Source organism: Girardinichthys multiradiatus, chromosome 12 (genome assembly GCF_021462225.1).
Source record: "Girardinichthys multiradiatus isolate DD_20200921_A chromosome 12, DD_fGirMul_XY1, whole genome shotgun sequence".
Taxonomy (NCBI): Eukaryota; Metazoa; Chordata; class Actinopteri; order Cyprinodontiformes; family Goodeidae; genus Girardinichthys; species Girardinichthys multiradiatus.
Genome location: NC_061805.1, coordinates 43,669,338 through 43,688,897, shown reverse-complemented (window position 1 = coordinate 43,688,897; position 19,560 = coordinate 43,669,338). Strand labels below are relative to the sequence as shown.

General features: G+C 37.6%; 1 protein-coding gene across 1 annotated transcript; it reads left to right on the top strand.

The window, feature by feature from the left end:
* Positions 1 to 1,969: 1,969 nt before the first annotated feature.
* prodhb (proline dehydrogenase (oxidase) 1b) lies at positions 1,970 to 19,090 on the top strand. The gene is made up of 14 exons (XM_047380682.1): positions 1,970 to 2,393; positions 4,342 to 4,550; positions 7,213 to 7,247; positions 7,336 to 7,485; positions 7,649 to 7,713; positions 7,794 to 7,910; positions 9,887 to 9,960; positions 10,163 to 10,244; positions 10,847 to 10,939; positions 14,562 to 14,708; positions 14,804 to 14,979; positions 15,837 to 15,935; positions 16,044 to 16,132; positions 18,445 to 19,090. The coding sequence occupies exons 1-14, from the start codon at positions 2,028 to 2,030 to the stop codon at positions 18,633 to 18,635; spliced, it is 1,893 nt and encodes a 630-aa protein (XP_047236638.1). The 5' UTR covers positions 1,970 to 2,027; the 3' UTR covers positions 18,636 to 19,090.
* The last annotated feature ends 470 nt before the right edge of the window (positions 19,091 to 19,560 follow it).

Sequence of the window (19,560 nt, the reverse complement as noted above, 5' to 3'; positions counted from 1 at the left end):
ATGAAACTGAAAGACCTGGTTTTAGACCACAATAATTTATTAGTATGGTGTAGGGCCTCCTTTTGCGGTCAATACAGCATCAATACATCTTGGGAATGACATATACAAGTCCTGCACAGTGGTCAGAGGGATTTTAAGCCATTCTTCTTGCAGGATAGTGGCCAGGTCACTACGTGATTCTGGTGGAGGAAAACGTTTCCTGACTCGCTCCTCCAAAACACCCCAAAGTGGCTCAATAATATTTAGATCTGGTGACTGTGCAGGCCATGGGAGATGTTCAACTTCACTTTCATGTTCATCAAACCAATCTTTCACCAGTCTTGCTGTGTGTATTGGTGCATTGTCATCCTGATACACATCACCGCCTTCAGGATACAATGTTTGAACCATTGGATGCACATGGTCCTCAAGAATGGTTCGGGAGTCCTTGGCAGTGACGCGCCCATCTAGCACAAGTATTGGGCCAAGGAAATGCAGTGATATGGCAGCCCAAACCATCACTGATCCACCCCCATGATTCACTCTGGGCATGCAACAGTCTGGGTGGTACGCTTCTTTGGGGCTTCTCCACACTGTAACTCTCCCGGATGTGGGGAAAACAGTAAAGGTGGACTCATCAGAGAGCAATACATGTTTCACGTTGTCCATAGCCCAAGATCTGCGCTCCTTAAACCATTGAAACCGACGTTTGGCATTGGCATGAGTAACCAAAGGCTTGGCTATAGCAGCCCGGCCGTGTATATTGACCTTGTGGAGCTCCCGACGGACAGTTCTGGTAGAAACAGGAGAGTTGAGGTGCACATTTAATTCTGCCGTGATTTGGGCAGCCGTGGTTTTATGTTTTTTGGATACAATCCGGGTTAGCACCCGAACATCCCTTTCAGACAGTTTCTCTTGCGTCCACAGTTAATCCTGTTGGATATGGTTCGTCCTTCTTGGTGGTATGCTGACATTACCCTGGATATCGTGGCTCTTGATACATCACAAACACTTGCTGTCTTGGTCACAGATGCGCCAGCAAGACGTGCACCAACAATTTGTCCTCTTTTGAACTCTGGTATGTCACGGATAATGTTGTGTGCATTTCAATATTTTGAGCAAAACTGTGCTCTTACCCTGCTAATTGAACCTTCACACTCTGCTCTTACTGGTGCAATGTGCAATCAATGAAGACTGGCTACCAGGCTGGTCCAATTTAGCCATGAAACCTCCCACTCTAAAATGACAGGTGTTTCAGTTTTATTGTCCAACCCCTGTATATATATTCAAATTTATTTAATATGACTGTACCTTCACAAGGTAATGTATCTTGTATCTGAAGCAAAAACAAAATAGGAGCAAATACTTTTGACAGCACTGTAGCTTCAAAATCATTTAAACTAGGCCTAATTTAAGAAAAAGTACATACATATTAAATTAATTAAATAAATACACGAAATATCTTCCTAAGGCACACAAACTCCAAAGCCAAACTGAAAGGAATGACGGGTGTTGGTTTTTCGATGAGGTTTTACAAAAAAGCTTCTAATTTCAATAGAAAGTAGGCCAAAGTGCCTTCTTCATCAAACCGGGTCGTTAAGTTCAAACCCGTTTATAAATTAAGATACTTAAATCCCAGAGATACTGGGATAAATAATGTGATTTGTGTAGTTAATGGTGTCTTCATGCTTAACCGTCCTTCACAATAACCCCAAATAAAACAGGGAGGATCAACTATTACCTGTGTAATGACAATGACAAGTGTTGCAAAAGCTCTAGAACCAGTTCTGGTTAAGAACTGGGACTTACTTACTTAATGCATTAGCCCAGAGAAGTCTGCTTATTTAAACCTTTGCTGAGAAGCTGCATTAGGTACGGAGTTTAGGGAGTGTCAAAGAGCACCGCAGTGCGTCACACACTCTCCACCAATCAGATGACTCTCTTCTGACAGTTCGACCTCCAGTTTATTTACCTTGTCGCGTGTCAGGAGCTAAAAAGATGGTGCCCTAACTTTGACACTACGTTCACATCTACCTTATGATTACCAGATGTTTTGTGTAAAGACCGTGCCAGCCTCGACGTGGGCAAACGCAGTGAATCACTTCAGGCGATTATTATCCAACCGAAGGCTTCGGTCCATCGTCACCTCCAGCTCAACGAACCGGCCTGAGAAGGCGGACCATGCCAGAACCCGGAGCGGAGTTCAGCGTGCGTCGGCTCGGTTGCAGTCTCCTGGGGAGTGTGGGAGAGCAGAGAGAGACCGCACCATCTCTTCCTCCGCCGCCAACAAGTTCTCCGTAGACTTTGAGCGAGGCCAGGAGGCTTACAGGAGCAAAGACTCATTAGAGCTACTCAGAAGTTTGGTGGTTTTAAAACTTTGTTCCTATGACTTCCTGGTTGATAACAACAAAGAGGTAATCAGGTGCAATGGCACCCTAACAATTATAAATGAAACTATTTCTACTGAATGCAGTTCTTACTTGGGCTTCAGAACGAGTTATATTAATACTATGATATTAGTGTAACAACTATTTTTCATACTCCTATAACATCAGGTTAGAAGTATAGCTCTAAACTTCAGCAATTGGCAGACACACCTGGCCTATTGTTAAGTACTGTCTGCAGGCATTACCCTGTCACAGCAGCGTAATTATGAGTTGTTAAACAGCCAGTGCTGATAACCTTTATCTTTACTCAAATATTTCTAATTGCAACAACCAATTATTGTTGTTACCAACAAACAAAACATTAACACTTATGCAGATTTTCAAGTTTAAACCAATAACGGAAACCACAATATATTGTTGACAGACTATTTTAGTGTCCCAGGCTGCTAACCAACCAGAAATCCTGAAGTACACCCCTATCTCAAATTACAACCTGTCCTTGCATGTAACCCTCTTTGCAGTCTGTGTTGCATAATGTAAGCTTGATGCTATTTATATAGCTGACTAGGTACGGGGTTCTGTGTGAACCAATATTTCTGCTTACTCGCACAACGTTATCCATGTAGCAGATCTTAACAAATGTGGAGTAATGTTTGAGCCAGAATATGTTCACATATAAACACACCTTTCATTACCACTAATCATTTAATACTGTTGTGACAAAACCTTGTCTAATAGCTGTGTATATCTACATTTCTAACATGTCAAATCATTCTTAGTCGTTGTCTCATCTTTTTGAACTATGTGTAGTCTGATGGTTGCTAAGAATATCATCTTGTGCCGTCTCATTATAAATGATATCCGATCATAGTATGACTTGGGATGATTTAACAAATATCTAACTAAACAATGTTTTCATTTTAAACATAAATCCCAGATAGTGAGTAGTTTATCCAGCTACTGATGTAAAATTGAATTTTATATTTTCATTTCAATGAACTTGGCTTTTAAAAAAGTTGCATCTGGTTATATCTGCTGTTTTGGCAACAAATTGACTAAGCAGAAGTTTTTTAATCACCTTACCAGACCATCCTAACAACATTTTTTGTTTCATAAAACAAAGATTATCATAATAGAAAGCCGCAATGCATAGTACTTTGGTAATTGGCTAAAATTTATCGCAGTTGAAGGAGTTCTTTGCAATACTGATATTGTGTATTGCGATGATAATAAAAATATATTGTGCCAAACATTTTTTTTAGCCTTTATCGCAAGGAATTTTTATCTCTGCCTTCAAATACCTGTGTACAGATGTGTTTCCTTATTACTATATTTCTCAATGAAAATGAAATTATAAATTAGCAGTCAGTAAATTTGTTTATTACAAAAATATATTTGAAATAATACATCTGACACCACAACACTATTTATTGTAACTTTTAAAGTATGATGATTTAAAGAACCCCAATGTTATTCTAATTTTAGCAGGACACATTCTACTGTAATACAGTTCAAAGTTATGGAAACAAACTGTAGTTTTAAGTTATTCTTCTTTTTGTTCTTACGTGAAGGGAACCCTTTTCAGGCCAAGCTTTCAATTCCCAGACGTTTTTCCGCTAAGTCTTACAATATTTCAGCATTAGGGATAAAAGCAGACCTCTTGCATGCCAGCAGTTTTCTTTGTACACATTTTTACATGCGTTCAACTTGCGCATTCCTGAAGTTATTTGCATTACTGCAAATAAAAAAAAAAACTTATTTAATTTAATTTTATTGTTTTCCTAATTATTACTTATTCCATAAAAGCTTTCTGTTTTTCTATTGTCAGGTAAGTTCAGGTAATAGTCTGTCATTGGTCGCTATGAGTCATGTAGATTTAATACTATTCTGACACAAATGGAGCTGCATACTGTCACTATCTGTCTCTCATACTTCCAAGACTGAAGTAATGGTCTCTCTTTTTTGTTTTGACTAGATTATGGATCTTAGTAAGAAAATTCTGGGCCAGAAGGTTTTTGATCAGTTCATGAAGATGACCTTTTATGGCCAGTTTGTTGCTGGGGAAGATCACATATCCATCAAACCTCTGATCCAGAAGAACCAGGCTTTTGGTGTTGGCTCTGTCCTGGACTACAGTGTTGAGGAGGACATCAGTCAGAACGAAGCACACCAGAAAGAGATGGAGTATAAAATTTCTTGTATTTTCTTACATTAGAACTGATACAACATAAGAGAGATATAATCTCTCTGAATTTGTGTTTTACATGTATTTTCAATAATTCTTTATCAATGCCAGACACACTACATAAATATGATCTTTTGAAATGATTCACCTCAATTGGGAAAATTAAGATTTTAATGATAACTGTTATTGCTTTGCACATTTGTTGGAACCCCATCTAGACTGGCAGTATTTGATCAGTTGTTTGGCATTCAATCATATGGGCAGCACAATGCCGCAGCTATCTGATGTGCTTCCTGATGTAAACTTGGATGACAGAAAAATCCTAATGGAACCACTGTCTCTAGACAGCAGCAATGCTACTTCACGCTAAGCTCTGGGTGTTCATGCATATGTAGAATAATTAGAACATTTTCATATAATTAAATATATACAGTTCTGCCTGCTTCAGTTACTTGAGTCAGTTGAGTTAATAAAAGGAAACATTTTCATCAGCATTTCTTAGAAGTTATATAGAAAAATCTACTTGCCAGATTTATTTAGCATATTATACTGAGCTGAAAAGCTGACCTTTTAAACCTCATATGATATCGTAGATTGTTATAAGGTCAAAAACGGTGAATGAAGGGTAAGGTTTTCAGGCAGTATACTTTTAGGTTGATGTAGAGTGACAGCTGACTCAACTTCTGCCACGAAGAAGATCCTCAATTATTTTACTTTTTCTCAAATGCCATTACCTTCATTATGACCTACTTGTCTTATTTTACAGCGACAGGTTACCTAGTTAAAAACTAAATACAACATTCAAATTTTGATTTTGTTTATTAAGGTAAGAAAAGCTACCTTAGGCTTTGGGTGGAAAAAGTAATTGCCCCCTAAACCTAATAATTGCCATTGTCGGTGGTAGCAACTGCCATCAAGTGTTTGGGAAAACTGGTGATCAGTCTACATTGCTGCTGATAGTTATGGCTCATACTTGCAGAATTGTTTTAATTCAGCTCCACTGGAGGATTTCTAGGCATGAGCTGCCTGTTTAACCCACCACACTGTTTGACCAAAGGTGTAATGGTTCTTTTCTGAAACGTTATTTTTCATACTAGATGTAATGGGATGCTCACACTTCACAGACTTCCACTTTTGTCTCGTTGGTCCACAGAATATTAAGGATCACAAGATGTTTTTTTGGCAGATGTTTAATAGGGCATTTTATGTGCTTTTTGATTAGTTTTTGTCTTTGAAGTCTACCATGGAGGTTGTTTCTGCCCAGATCTTTCATTTGTTTCACACTGACCTTAACTGGGGTAATTGGGACCTGTAGTGCTTTAGACATTGCTCTGAGATCTGTGACCTGGAGGAGTTTTTGTGTGGTCTACCATAATGTGTTGCTTTTAGAGATCTTTTACCTTACTTCATGTTGTTAATACCTTGATTTTACAGGTCTGACAGAGTCAGGCCTGGGTGTGGCTAGTAAAACTAAACAAAATAAATGTGGTTAATCACATTTAACTGAGTTATATTTCACATAGCGCCGGTTTGGTTTGGATATATGTTTTCCCTTAACAAATGAAATCACTATTTGAAAATTGCATTTTGTCTTTACTCTTGTGATCTTTCTCTGATATTAAAATTAGTTTGATGATCTGCAATATTTAAGGGCCACAAAAATGCAAAAACAAATCTGTAAATTGGCAAATGGTTTTTCAAAACATAGTTTTTGATTTTATTTTAAATGAATTATTGCTTAGCAACTTGCCGTTATTTATACATTTGTCTTTCAATTTTATTTTTGAACTTATTTTTGGCCAGATGACAACACGTATTAAGCCGACTCAATCTAATAAGCTCTATATTGAGCTCAAAAAAGGGGACATGAGGAAGAGAAACAAGTCTTAGATTAATTTTAAGAGGGAGATATTTACAATAATCCCCAAAAGGCTTTGTTTGTGTAAAAATAATCCCTGTTTTTTATAACCTAATTTAGACTATTAAAGCAGGCACGTAATGCCTTATGTTCTGTAAGCGATAAAGCAACACATCTATTTATTGTTAAGATAGAAGTCAGTACTCACTCATAATAAGATACTATCGAGGTATCTAATCAATATTATTTTATTTCATGAAACCGATTTCTGTTTTAAAACTACTTTTTTCTGTTTAAAAACAAAATCTACTCTAAATGTATCCTAAATAATGCAAAATTTAAAAAAGAAAATCACTTAAAATGCATAAAAAAAAACATTTCCCTTATTTCTAAATGGATTGTATTGCACATGATTGAAGATTGAACTGTTTCTTGTCAAGAGCTTGCAGTGGTAAAAGAAGACAACTCCCATCAGCTCTTCTGAATTTCTGATGTCTGGCTTGCTGACTGTTAAGTCAGCTGTTTGTTTATATCAACCTTCTCTGCTGCCTTATGATGAGGAGGGGAAAAAGGTCAAATGAAGAGTGATGCTTCAAGGCTCCCTGAAGGGTCAGCATCAAACGGCAAGGATGTTCAGCATACAGTGTTTAAGGTTATCAAACACAATGACAGTCTATGGCATGCCACAAGGCCAAAATGTTAACGAAGAAGTGCCAGTTCCCAAACTCTGATGCAACTCACTCTTCAAATGTTGCCCCAGTACTGAGCAAATTAACTGGATTTTCTCGACACTTCTATTTCAGCTCATTCATTTCCGCTGCAGGGAATGAGAGCATAGGTAAGCTGCCTTGTTTTGTTCTCATTTATGTACACAGCACATGATGCAATTAGAAGAAATATGCATGCAAATTTGTTTTCATCCCCAGGCAAGGACTACAGAGAGAAAAACTACGAAGCAGGCAAGCAGTTAGGCGACAGTCAAGATGAAGTGATCGGAGCCTGCACCTATTTCCATGCTGATGAGGCCAAATGTGACCAGCATATGGAAACCTTTATGAAGTGTATCAAATCATCCAGTGGGTAACCTAAATCATTGAAACAACTGAAAATAAGTTGGTTTTGTTCCTTTTTATGAATTTAAACAGGATCCCATATGTATAATATGCTTTATTTACTTGCTTATAAATTGTTATCCAGCAAATCTCTTTCCATCATAATCAAATAATTTCCTATACATAGGTGAGAGCTCCATGAATGGCTTTTCTGCAATCAAAATGACTGCACTAGGACGACCCCAGCTTCTGGTAAGCTGTAAATCATAGCTCAAGGAATAGCAGTAGGAGAGAAGAAGACTAAGATCTTTTCTTCTCTTTGTTTTGCAAAGCTCCAGTTTTCTGAGGTCCTCGTGAAATGGCAACAATTTTTCACATTCCTCGCATCACAGCAGGGTAGAGATGGCATGGAGGCCTTGGCGCAGAAGCTGGAGCTGACGCAGCTGCAGGTACGGTTTTTTTTCTTCTCCATAGATTTTTAATTCAATCTAGGTGTATTAATTTTCTCACAAACAATGCATAGACAGCATATTGCTACATACAGTATGTTGCAACGGTGAATGTAATGCAGGACCTTAATTTTTAACCCTATTGCACATGCTCAAAAATGGGACTTGAAAGGAGCTCAGTGGTGGAGTCTACCTGTATGCAGACTTTGGCTCATGTGTATGAACATTTTGGACACTGACAAAATTGGCGGTTTTAACGGGGATGTGATAAATTGCAGCTTTAATGCATATTAAAGTCGGTCTTGGCTTTTCTTACAAATTGTATAATGATGCACTTTAAATTAGATTCCCGCTTATCTTAGTGAGCTGCTGTTCACACAAGGATTTTTCAGTTAGAAAGTAGAAGAGTAAGACAGAGCAAGATAGACAGTAAAAAAATATAAATAAACAAGATAAATGATAAGATAAATTAATTTAAGATAAATCAAGTTAGTCTAAGGTAAATTTGGCTAAACTAAGATAATTAAAACCATAAAAATAAGATAAGATAAAAACATGATAAATGAATGTAATCTAAGCTAAACTGAGTTAAGCTAAGCTAAGCTAAGCTAAGACCAGTTTGACTAAGATAAGCCAAGTTTCTCTGAGCTAAGATAAGCTAAGGTAAATTAAGCTAACTTAATTTTAGCTAAGTTCAAGTAAGTTCAGTAAAGGTAAGATAAGGTAAAATAAGCTAACTAACCTAAACTGAATTAGCCAAACTAAGTTAAAACGATGGAAATGAGAAAATTCAAGTTAAAATAATTTAACCTTAATTAAATTATGCTGAGCTTAACTAAAGTAAACTAAATTAAGGTAAACTAAGCTATGGTAGGATAAATTACTCCAAACTAAGGTAAAACAATAGAAAAAAGAAAATAAATAAAGATAATTTAACAAAAGATAAATTAGGCTTAGCAAAGCTAAGGTCAGCGGAATAAAGCTAATATAATGTAAGTTACACTGAGCTGAGCTAAGGTGCGATAGGTTACGTTTAACTAAGCTAAGGTTAAGCTAAATGACGACATAACGAGATAAGTTTAAACTTTTGTAAAATTAATTATGCCCACGCTACTTTAAGTAATTGTAAGTAAGCTAAGTCAAGCTAACATAATGTTAGCTAAGTTACACTGAAATAAACCCAATTAGGGTATGTTAAGATAAGGTATGCTAAGCTATGGTCATATAAATGAGGCTAAGTTAAGCATTTGATCCCTACATGGAAAAATGTTAATGCTATAGTGGTGAACAAAAAGCACACATAGACAAAGCATAAAATAAAAAGAAAAAAGCATATACTAAATGAAATCAACCTTTAAAATCAGAGTTTAAAAACACATTCTGCCTTATAGTATCCTTATGAGATCTACTCATAATGCAAACATCTTTGCAAATGAACGTGAGATAAATAAAGTGTTGGTTGTCAAACTCACCTTATAATAAGATATTACTCTGCAGTTTTGCAAGCTTAAGTATAATTTATTTAGTTTTATACTTTTGCACAAATAAATACTGCTATGAGCCACTACTAAAACAACAACATGAATAGAAGAATCAAGAATAAACAGGTTTAAGCATACAGCATACTTGCCTGTTAGCACCTAGATGTCTAGATTTATCAGAGAAATACATTTTCTTTGTTCTCCACACAGTTTCTCTGTGCAGTCAGAAATCTGCAGGCACATTACATCTCATTAGCATTCTTGAGGCACTTCGCATTGATCATTAATTGGATATAAAGCCTAATCCAAGAGTGCTAATTTCTACAAGCACTGTGATTTATAAGGGGAGGATGTGCATGTTTATTACATCAAATTTTTATATATGGTTGATGCACAGCACATTTATGGATTTTGTGCACTCACTATTTTAGTAAGTATCCTACACACTGTTTTGTGAACGAGGCCCTAGTAATTTATCTGTTTTTGTGATTACAGGAATTGATGATCAGACTGGGTACAAAAGCTGACTTCCAAGACTGCCTTTCTGGAAAGAAAGGAGAATCAACAGGGTAAGCACAAACACTGAATACCACATGTCCATCTCTACACAGAGAATATACTTCGTGTGTTACTTGAGTTGTGTTTTGTTTCATTATTCACATGTATTATGCATATTGTTACACTAGTAGTTCAAAAACTAAAAATGAAACCATCACCATTATCATACCTTAATGCAATTATGTAAAAATCTTCAATTTGTATCCCTAACAGATGCATTGACATCCTTGACTGGATTAGTCTAATAGATGACAGAGTGTGGATACCAGACCTGCTTTTTGTTCCAAACGTAAAGGTCAGAAGAGCATAATGCTTTGACAAAGACTGTTTGGAAACATAACACTTCAAATACATTTTAGTAAAAAAAAATAGTAGAATGCCTAAATGCATTTTATGCATTAGATTCAAGGCCTAATTCATTAGTTTTCCTTTATTGCAAACTTGACATGTACGAATGTTACAGTAGGTGAGATATTTGTTGTCAGTAGCACCTAAATAAATAAATGTAGTGTTGTTGCAGTAAGCGTTTGAATTTATCATTCATTACAAAGTCATTTTCAAAGCAGGTACTAATATACAATAAAAACCTTAACTTTTTAGCTCTGTAAACAATTTACTTTAGTTCCTTTATTTAGCACTAATGTGCAGCTCAGAGTTGAATTTTTAAAAATACATCAACACACCATTTTATTTCTAGGCAAGAACAGTGACTTGTATTCTACCTTTTCTTTATTTATTTATTTTTAAGACCCTTTTAAGAGAGCATTTGATCAATACAGACACTATATATATAACAAAGGAAATAGTTACAATATACCCATGTAGATATAGCAAAACTAATCTGATGTTTGGATGGTTTATGGTCCATAGTTTAGTCACTGCTTATTTTTTCCATAGCTGGGTGAACTGGAGCCTTTGCTGAAAAATTTCACAGCTGAGGATGAGAATCAGTTAAAGAGGACATTGCAGCGCCTTGATGTACTGGCAAAGGTAATCAGAATTTAGATGCAAGCACTAATGTTTATTGTAGATTAGTTAAGAACACACTTTTAGCAAAATGTAGCATTTTTGATCAATACCAATGTATTCATAATTTAGTAAAATATTTTTGTTGGACCACTTGTTGCTGAGTATTGGACTATCTGCACGTTGTTGGACGTCACTGTGCCTCTCCAGTGGCATCGGCCATTTTGTATCCATGACAGCCCGCTACTACATATCCCGTCGAGCACTGTGAATGACGAGCGTCCCAAGTCTGACGTCACAAGACGCTATATAGAAAGGGCTCCGTTTTGAAAACCCGGCCTTCAGCTGGAAACCTTGACACGGTTACCATGCAACTGAAGCATCCTCTGGAGAAGAAGAGGTCCCACGTGGAGTCTTCATTTATTCTCTCTCGTTGACCAACGAACAATTCATAACTGAGGTTTCTGGACTAGGAAGGCCAGAAATTTCACTTTGCCGATCGAAGACGTGAGTTTAACACGTAACTAAAAACACGGAGTTCGAGGAAACGAACTGCCACCGTGTTTTCATCCCAAGTCGACTTTGATGGTCAGATCATATTTTTCCTTTTCGTCAAGAAGGCCAAAGGACGGGGACTGAACGCTTTCTTGGAGTCTGCGGACGCGCAGCCACGCTTCAAAACCCCCCCTCTTTCCCTCTCACTCGCTGCCCCAGAAGGAGCTTCACCAAGTAAAACCCATCTTTTATTTTAATCTTTTATTTCTTTATTAGAAGGCCTGGGCAGGGTCAGAGGTTGTAGAGCGATCAGAATCGCTAGTTAGGATCTCATGTGTTCTGAACGATATGTGCATGTAACCTTGCTTATTGGAACTTTGATGTGTTGTGTTGATGTCTGAAGCCGATGTGCTAGCTCTGTGCATGTTTTACCACATGAGAGTCAACGCTGGTGTGTTGTAAGACTGGACTGTTAAAATAACCTCATGGTAAAATTCTCCATTTTTCTTTGTCTCCAATATCACTGCTTGCTAGCTTGCCGCCAAAAGCTTTATAACCCTTTGTGTGCTGAGGAGTTGGGGGAAGTTTTATGACTCAGAATAACTGAGTTACAGTTGGAGTTGCGCCCCCCCACTCTCCACTCACCACCACACCTCTTCGTCATATTCTCAATTTTGCCATAACCGCCGGTTGATTCAATACACACCCACTGCTGTTTTCTTTATTTTTGCTTAGTTAGATGTGTTACCCTTGTTATGTAGAATTTTACATGTAGAGTAGGTGATGATTAATAAATATCCACATAGATAAAGAGAGAGCGTTTTGTGTTCATTGTGTGCGAAAGTGATTTGTCAGTCAAGATAAGGTAAAGATCCACACGTTTCGGCAGAAACCGTCGATTAAACAGTGACTTCTCCAGCAATAGTTATTAATTATTACGGGGTATTTAACGATTGTAATTGTCAAAGGCGTTGAGCCACAATTACAACACCAGAAACATCTCTGGTCTCGATTCATAAATGAGGATTTTGGTTAAGAAATTGATTTTGTCAATTTATGATTTTTAATTATAATTATCGATCAAGATTAATCAATCAAAAATCATAACCCCCAACATTTTTGTACTACTTCTTTACAATACTTCCATTTTTAATGCCTATATATCATGTAAATGTTACTTCATGGAAAAATGAAAACACATTTTATCACTGTAATTCAACTTATGGAGACGCTTAATACTGTCACTTTGCAAATACACTGCCTGGCCAAAAAAAAAGTCGGCACTTGGATTTAACTAAGCAAATAGGTATGAGCCTCTCATTGGAGAATTACTCCATGGGTGATTATGTTTCAGCTGGCAACAAGTTATTTAACCCCAACTGGTGCAATGAGTTGCTTCTCATTTCTTAAACAACCATGTCGAAAGACACATCCCGTAGTCGTGGAAAAGATGTCAGTCTGTTTCAGAAGGATCCAATCATTGGCATGCATCAAGCAGACAAAACATCTAACGAGATTGCAGAAACTACCAAAATTGGGTTTAGAACGGTCCAACACATTATTAAAAACTGGAAGGATAGTGGGAACCCATCATCTTTGAGGAAGAAATGTAGCCGGAAAAAAATCGTGAATGATCGTGATCAGCAATCACTTAAACATTTGGTGAAATCAAATTGAAAACAGTAGAACTCTGGGCTATGTTTAATAGTAAAAGTAAGAGCATTTCCACACGCACAGTGCGAAGGGAACTCAAGGGATTTTGACTGAATAGCTGCGTAGCCCTAAGAAAACCACTAATCGGTGAGGCTAACCTGAAAAAAAGGCTTCAATTTGCTAGGGAGCATAAAGATTGGACTCTGGAGCAATGAAAGAAGGTCTTATGGTCTGATGAGTCCAGATTTACCCTGCTCCAGAGTGATGGACACATCAGGGTAAGAAGAGAGGCAGGTGAAGTGATGCACCCATCATGCCTAGTGCCTACTGTACAAGCCTGTGGGGGCGGTGCTATGATCTGGGGTTGCTGCAGTTGGTCAGGTCTGGGTTCAGCAACAGTATGTGTTCAAAGAATGAGGTCAGCTGACTACCTGAATATACTGAATGACCAGGTTGTTTCATCAATGAAGTTTTACTTCTCTGATGGCATGGGCATATTCCAAGATAACCATGCCAGGATTCATTGGGTTCGAATTGTGAAAGAGTGGTTCAGGGAGCATGAGACATCATTCTCACACATGGATTGGCCACCACAGAGTCCAGACCTTAACCTCATTGAGAATCTTTGGGATGTGCTGGAGGAGGCTTTGCGCAGCGGTCAGACTCCACCATCATCAATGCAAGATCTTGGTGAAAAATGAATGCAACACTGGGTGGTAATAAATCTTGTGACATTGCAAAAGCTTATCGAAACAATGCCACAGCGAATGTGTGCCGTAATCAAAGCTAAATGCGTCACACACTAAATAGTGTGTGGCCTTTTTTTTTTTTTGGTAGCAGCTTCTTTTTTGGCCAGGCAGTGTATGTGTGCTATTTTGTGCAAGTTTAAGAATGTCACTTGTAACGTAACAGAACTTTGAGTGGTCAGAAAGGCTAAAGCAGTGCTATATACATGGTTCCGATGCAGTATGAAAAAGTATGGAATTTATTTATAAATACATAGCCGTTTTCATATATATCCAGAACTGGAAATTTATAGGGAAAGAAAACTTTATGTGCAGACTTAATTCCTTGTCCCATTGTTTAAATATTGCATCCACCTGTCCATCCTCCCATCCACCCATGAATTCATCCACCAACCATCCATCCAATTGTCCACCCCTTCATTTTTCCATCTAGCTGTCCTTCTGTACTTCAATCCATCCATCCATCTTTCTCCTTACAGTCATGTATTTCCAGTTCTGTATTTAAACTAACACCTCTGAGGAGATATTTACAGAAAATTTATAGTCAACATTTTTTTTGTTTCATGTAAAAATTACCAAAAAATGGACCGAGTCTGGAAAGGTATTGCATTTTGTATTACCCCATGTATCCAAAAGTCAAAAAAGTGATTCTAGGGATTCTAGTAATTCTAGTTAAAAGAAAAATCTTTATTGTTTTAGTAAAATACTGAGAGTAGAATTAGGTAATTTCAGTGACAAATATCATGTTACAGTGTGCCTTAGAAAATGGTGTTCGCTTGATGGTGGATGCAGAGCAAACCTATTTCCAGCCAGCTATCAGCAAACTGACACTGGATTTACAGAGGATCTACAACAGAGAGAAGCCTATTGTTTTCAACACCTACCAGTGCTACCTAAAGGTCAGAACCAACAAGGGAACAAAAGCGGATAATTAAATGTATAGATCATTAAAAAAAATGCAGAAACGATGTAACTTTCTGTTTTCATTCTGCAGGAAGCCTATAAAAATGTAACTATGGATATAGAACTGTCTAAAAAGGAGGGTTGGTGTTTTGCTGCTAAGCTTGTGCGTGGAGCATACATGTATCAGGAGCGAGAGCGAGCAAAGGAGTTGCAGTACGAGGACCCTATTAACCCTGACTATGAGTCTACCAGCAGGATGTACCACAGGTTTGAACAATGGCTTGTTCATTTGTTTGTAACAAACTTTCAACTTACTACATCTGCTACTTTGGAACTGAATTTCTTAAAGTTCACATTTTACATTGTACTAAAAAAACTAATCTGTGTTGTATAAGCCCCCCAACCCCACCATTTTAAACTAGCAAGTTGGCTCGCTAGTACAAAAAAAGGACAATGACAATTTAAAGAGACTGGTTCAGAAAATAGGGGAGCAAAAACATTTGCTTCATTGTTCAGGTGCCTATGCTGATACCAATCTTGCATTGTGTATGAGCTGTAGTGATACATACAGTATATCCACTATCCATTTCACTACTCCACAGACATGGACACAGGTTTTTGTTTCAGTCAGTCGATCCACACTGGAGAAAGAGCATAATTAAAAGCCCCAAACTATTATCACAAAAGCAGAAACATTTATCGAATCACAAGCGTCAGTTTTAATGTAAAGGAAATGCAAAGGAAAATATATTTCTGGTTCTTTGCAAGTTTGCTTTCCAATAATGTATTTGGCCATTTGGATAGACTTTCACCATCTTTCATGCCCAGATTTTGCATAGATGTTAGTGACTAAAACATAGAGGCTCAAGGAGTGGTGGGACCATTCTGTTATTGGTAAAGAAATAGAAAAGTGAGGAAAATGTGGCTTAATTGCAATTGATTTTGGATTCCCGATATTTGACTATATTATTGCAATGTCATGTTTTAATAATATTGTGAAGCCCTAAGTATGACTATGTCGCTGGCCAATGTATGCAAATTGTATTTTCACAGAAAACATATAGGAATGTTTTAAGAAAATGGTACAGCCAGTCCCTGCTTATTTTTATTTGTCCTTTTGCAAGGTGCTTGCGCTACGTGCTGGACGAGATTGCTCTTAACAGAAAGGCCAATGTTATGGTTGCTTCTCATAATGAGGATACAATTAAACACACCCTAATAAGGTAAAATTAGATTTCTTACTTAATGCACTGTTTAAATTATTTGAAATGTATTTCCTTGTACATCACATATTAGGAACTGAGCTAATTGTATTTGTCTCAATCATTCAGAATGAACGAGCTGGGTCTCTTACCAACAGAGAACAAGGTGTTCTTTGGTCAACTACTGGGCATGTGTGATCAGATCAGCTTCCCACTGGGTGAGAAAAACACACAAAACACTGTGCCCACTCTCCTCCACAGTCACACAGGGACAAGGCAACAATCCTTCCTGCCTTACGTAATGATGAGAGTTTCAGTCCAGCCTCTGCAGGATGTCCATTATCTGTCCTCCCGCCTGTAGCTTTAAGCTGCATCCCATGATACCTTCGAGCTACACTCAGCCACCTTACGGGTGACATGGACAAACATTTCACATGTCAAAGTCAGCCTGCAGCCTGAGATTTGACATATGGACTGAGACACCTCAGTATTGACAGCTGTCTTAACGAAGCATCACTGTTGCTTCTCACCTCTTTATTTGTCAGTCAAAGACAGACACACTGGCAGAAGGCAGTTGTCTGTCAATTTGGGGCTCAGGATGAAATAGCCTAAACAGAGACACACCTGTTCTTTTGTTGCTTTCTGAAGAGAGAAAGAGAGATTGTAGCAAAACTGGAGTCACTGCCTTCGAAACCTAATAGCAGAGACTGTAGCTGATATTTTTATTTGTCAGCCACTCAGAGAACCAAAATGTATGTATTTTCTATGATATTGTCTTTTAGGAATACTGTTAGCTAGGAGGCTTTTGTAAAGACTTTGTTTTGTTGCAACTTGTTTAGTTTGATGTTATGCCCATGATTCTGGATTAAACATTGAACTGAAAAGTAAACCACAAGCAAAACACTGTTGTTATGCTCACCAGCAAACCTGACAACTTCAAAGTCAATGCAGCAGAAAGCTGATGCAACACCAAAAGCCCATCTGTAAGATTTCCTTTTGTGTTCATCTATAATAACATGTAAAACTTGTGTACTATGGAAATATCCATGGGCTAATATGAGATGTTCTTGGTAAACTAACCTTGAGTAAAAATGTCCTGGGTTTGAAAATATTAGTACAAATATTTTTAACAAACATGTATCATCAAAGGGAAACACACGTCCGTCTAAAAAAAAAAAAAAAACTGTTGCTCTTCTGCCCACTCGCCAGCTGGATTTTATTATTTAGTCAACATGAACCCTTAGTTCATCCATTACAGCTGCTTTCCAAAAAATAATAAACCCTATTGTCAAAATAATGAATGTTTTTCTGATCTTCAAAACAGTTGTATAATTTTGTTTATGGAAAAACCATCATTGATACTCTTTTTTTGCTGATGCCGTAAAGTCCATATTTGGTAATAAAATATTTTGTTCCCCGCACACTCATGAAACTTTAGTGCAAAAAAGAAACCGGACCGGACCAAGTGACGAGGTCTCATCCACCTTCGTTTTTCACATGACAAATGCTTTTCAGTTTTCAGCAACAGGGTGCTCGTCTTTGTATCAATAATCCAAAGTTAATACCAAGAGGAAACCCATACAGCTAGTTGATTCAGTTCAATTCAAAAATACTTTATTAATCCCAAAAGAAAATGCTGGCCAGCCAAGACGCCGTTTGTTATGAAAGAGATTTGACCGTCAGTGGCGGGTGTGGTATTATATTTGCTGAGAAACTAATCCGGTTCCAAAAAGAAAGGTCGACAATAGCACATGTCAAACCAATTTAAGGTGTGTTTTGCTTCACTATTGTGGCTGTTCTAGAATGGTAAACTGACCGATTATTGCGGTAGCTCAGAAATCTTCCCTTTTTGCCATCTATTTCTGAGATTAAAGTGAGGTTTAAACCCATGTTTATTAAATACATTTTTCACTTCTGAGAGACTGATAGTTCTTTGTGTTCCTAATCCACTTTAATTAGTATAGCTTGAGTACCTTTTTTACCAGTCATTATCCTTGCATTAAGTGGTCTGTATCTTATGTTTAAACTCTTTAGTTTTTACTTAATATGTATTGAGTAAACAATAGTTGATTCATGGTAAACTTGGTTCGGTGCAAGATGGATTTTTTTGATATTTCCACATTAGGATCATTTAGCTAAAGCCCTAGTTAATTAGAGGTTACAAAGGCTCAAAACAATCTCAGAAAGGTTACCATAAGTCTGTCACTTCAAACAGGTAATTTTATTTACTTGTACTGAATAAATATCATGTTAAATGTATTACACGTTCTGAGATTGTTTATCGTGATCAGTTTTTTTTAAATCACAAATTTCTGGCATTTTAGAAGGGGCATGGACTTCATAGCCTTGTAAAAAATTATAGGGGTTTCAAAGCCTCAACTTTATCAAACTTTGATGCAACTTGGGACTAGTAATGGTCTCATAAGAGAAGGTATACCAAAATAATTCATAACGAGTCTGTAAAAGAAGAAACAAGCAATCAAGAAATATTTTATGTAAAGAATTCTTTGCATTCTGTGTCTTATGCCAGGCCTAGCAGGTTTCTCCGTCTACAAGTATGTCCCCTACGGGCCGGTGAGTGAGGTGATGCCCTACTTGTCCCGACGAGCACAAGAGAACCGAGGCTTCATGAAAGGTGCCCAAAAAGAGAGAGAGCTGCTGTGGAAGGAGTTGAAACGTAGACTTCTCTCTGGGGAGCTTCTCTACAGACCGATATACTGAAAACACAGAAGCAGAGACTGAAAGGAGAGGTTGTCAGCTTCTTTTTTTAGCAGCAGTCGCCATCAACCATTCTCTCCAGCTTGATGGCTACTGCTGCAGCTATCTGCTCCATCTCTCCCTCTGTGCATGTCCTGTTTTACCATGTCCTATAGTTTTTCCTTTTTTTTGCACATGCACTGCATGGAGCTTTATTATTTTCACACACCTTCGACCCATCCAAGTGCTGCTGCTGTTTCCTATTTCTTTTTTTATCCACCACCACAACTAGCAGCATTCTTCATTTTTGTTGTTCTGCTATCTGTAGAGCTCTGGTATCCATCAAGTGGGCAGCTTTACTGCTCCAAAAGGACTCCCTAAAATGTCAACAACACTAGGGTGGGCCTCCTTCTTTATTACTCCATTTATCTTTGAGGGGGAAGACAATAATAAAAACAACAAACTAGTTTTAAATGGCAGCAATGGAAGTATTCTATGTTTGGATTGTTTTTTCTTTTCTTTCTCTCCCACTCCTTTCCAGCCCCGCACTGCCATCGAAGGCCTCTCTGCGCTGTATTTTTATGTCTGAAGGTGTATCGCCAGTTTTAAAACAAGTCTTGCTTCTGAGTCATTTAGAAAGCATGAACCTTGCAGCACATCCCTCATCCCTATTCCTTAAGGAGTGCAAGGCTTCTGTTTTTGTGCTCATGAGAAGGACCTACAGTACAGACCAAACGTTTGGACACACCTTCTCATTCAAAGAGTTGTCTTTATTTTCATGACTATGAATATTGTAGCTTCACACTGAAGGCATCAAAACTATGAATTAACACATGTGGAATTATATACTGAACAAAAAAGTGTGAAACAACTGAAAATATGTCTTATATTCTAGGTTCTTCAAAGTAGCCACCTTTTGCTTTGATTACTGCTACGCACACTCTTGGCA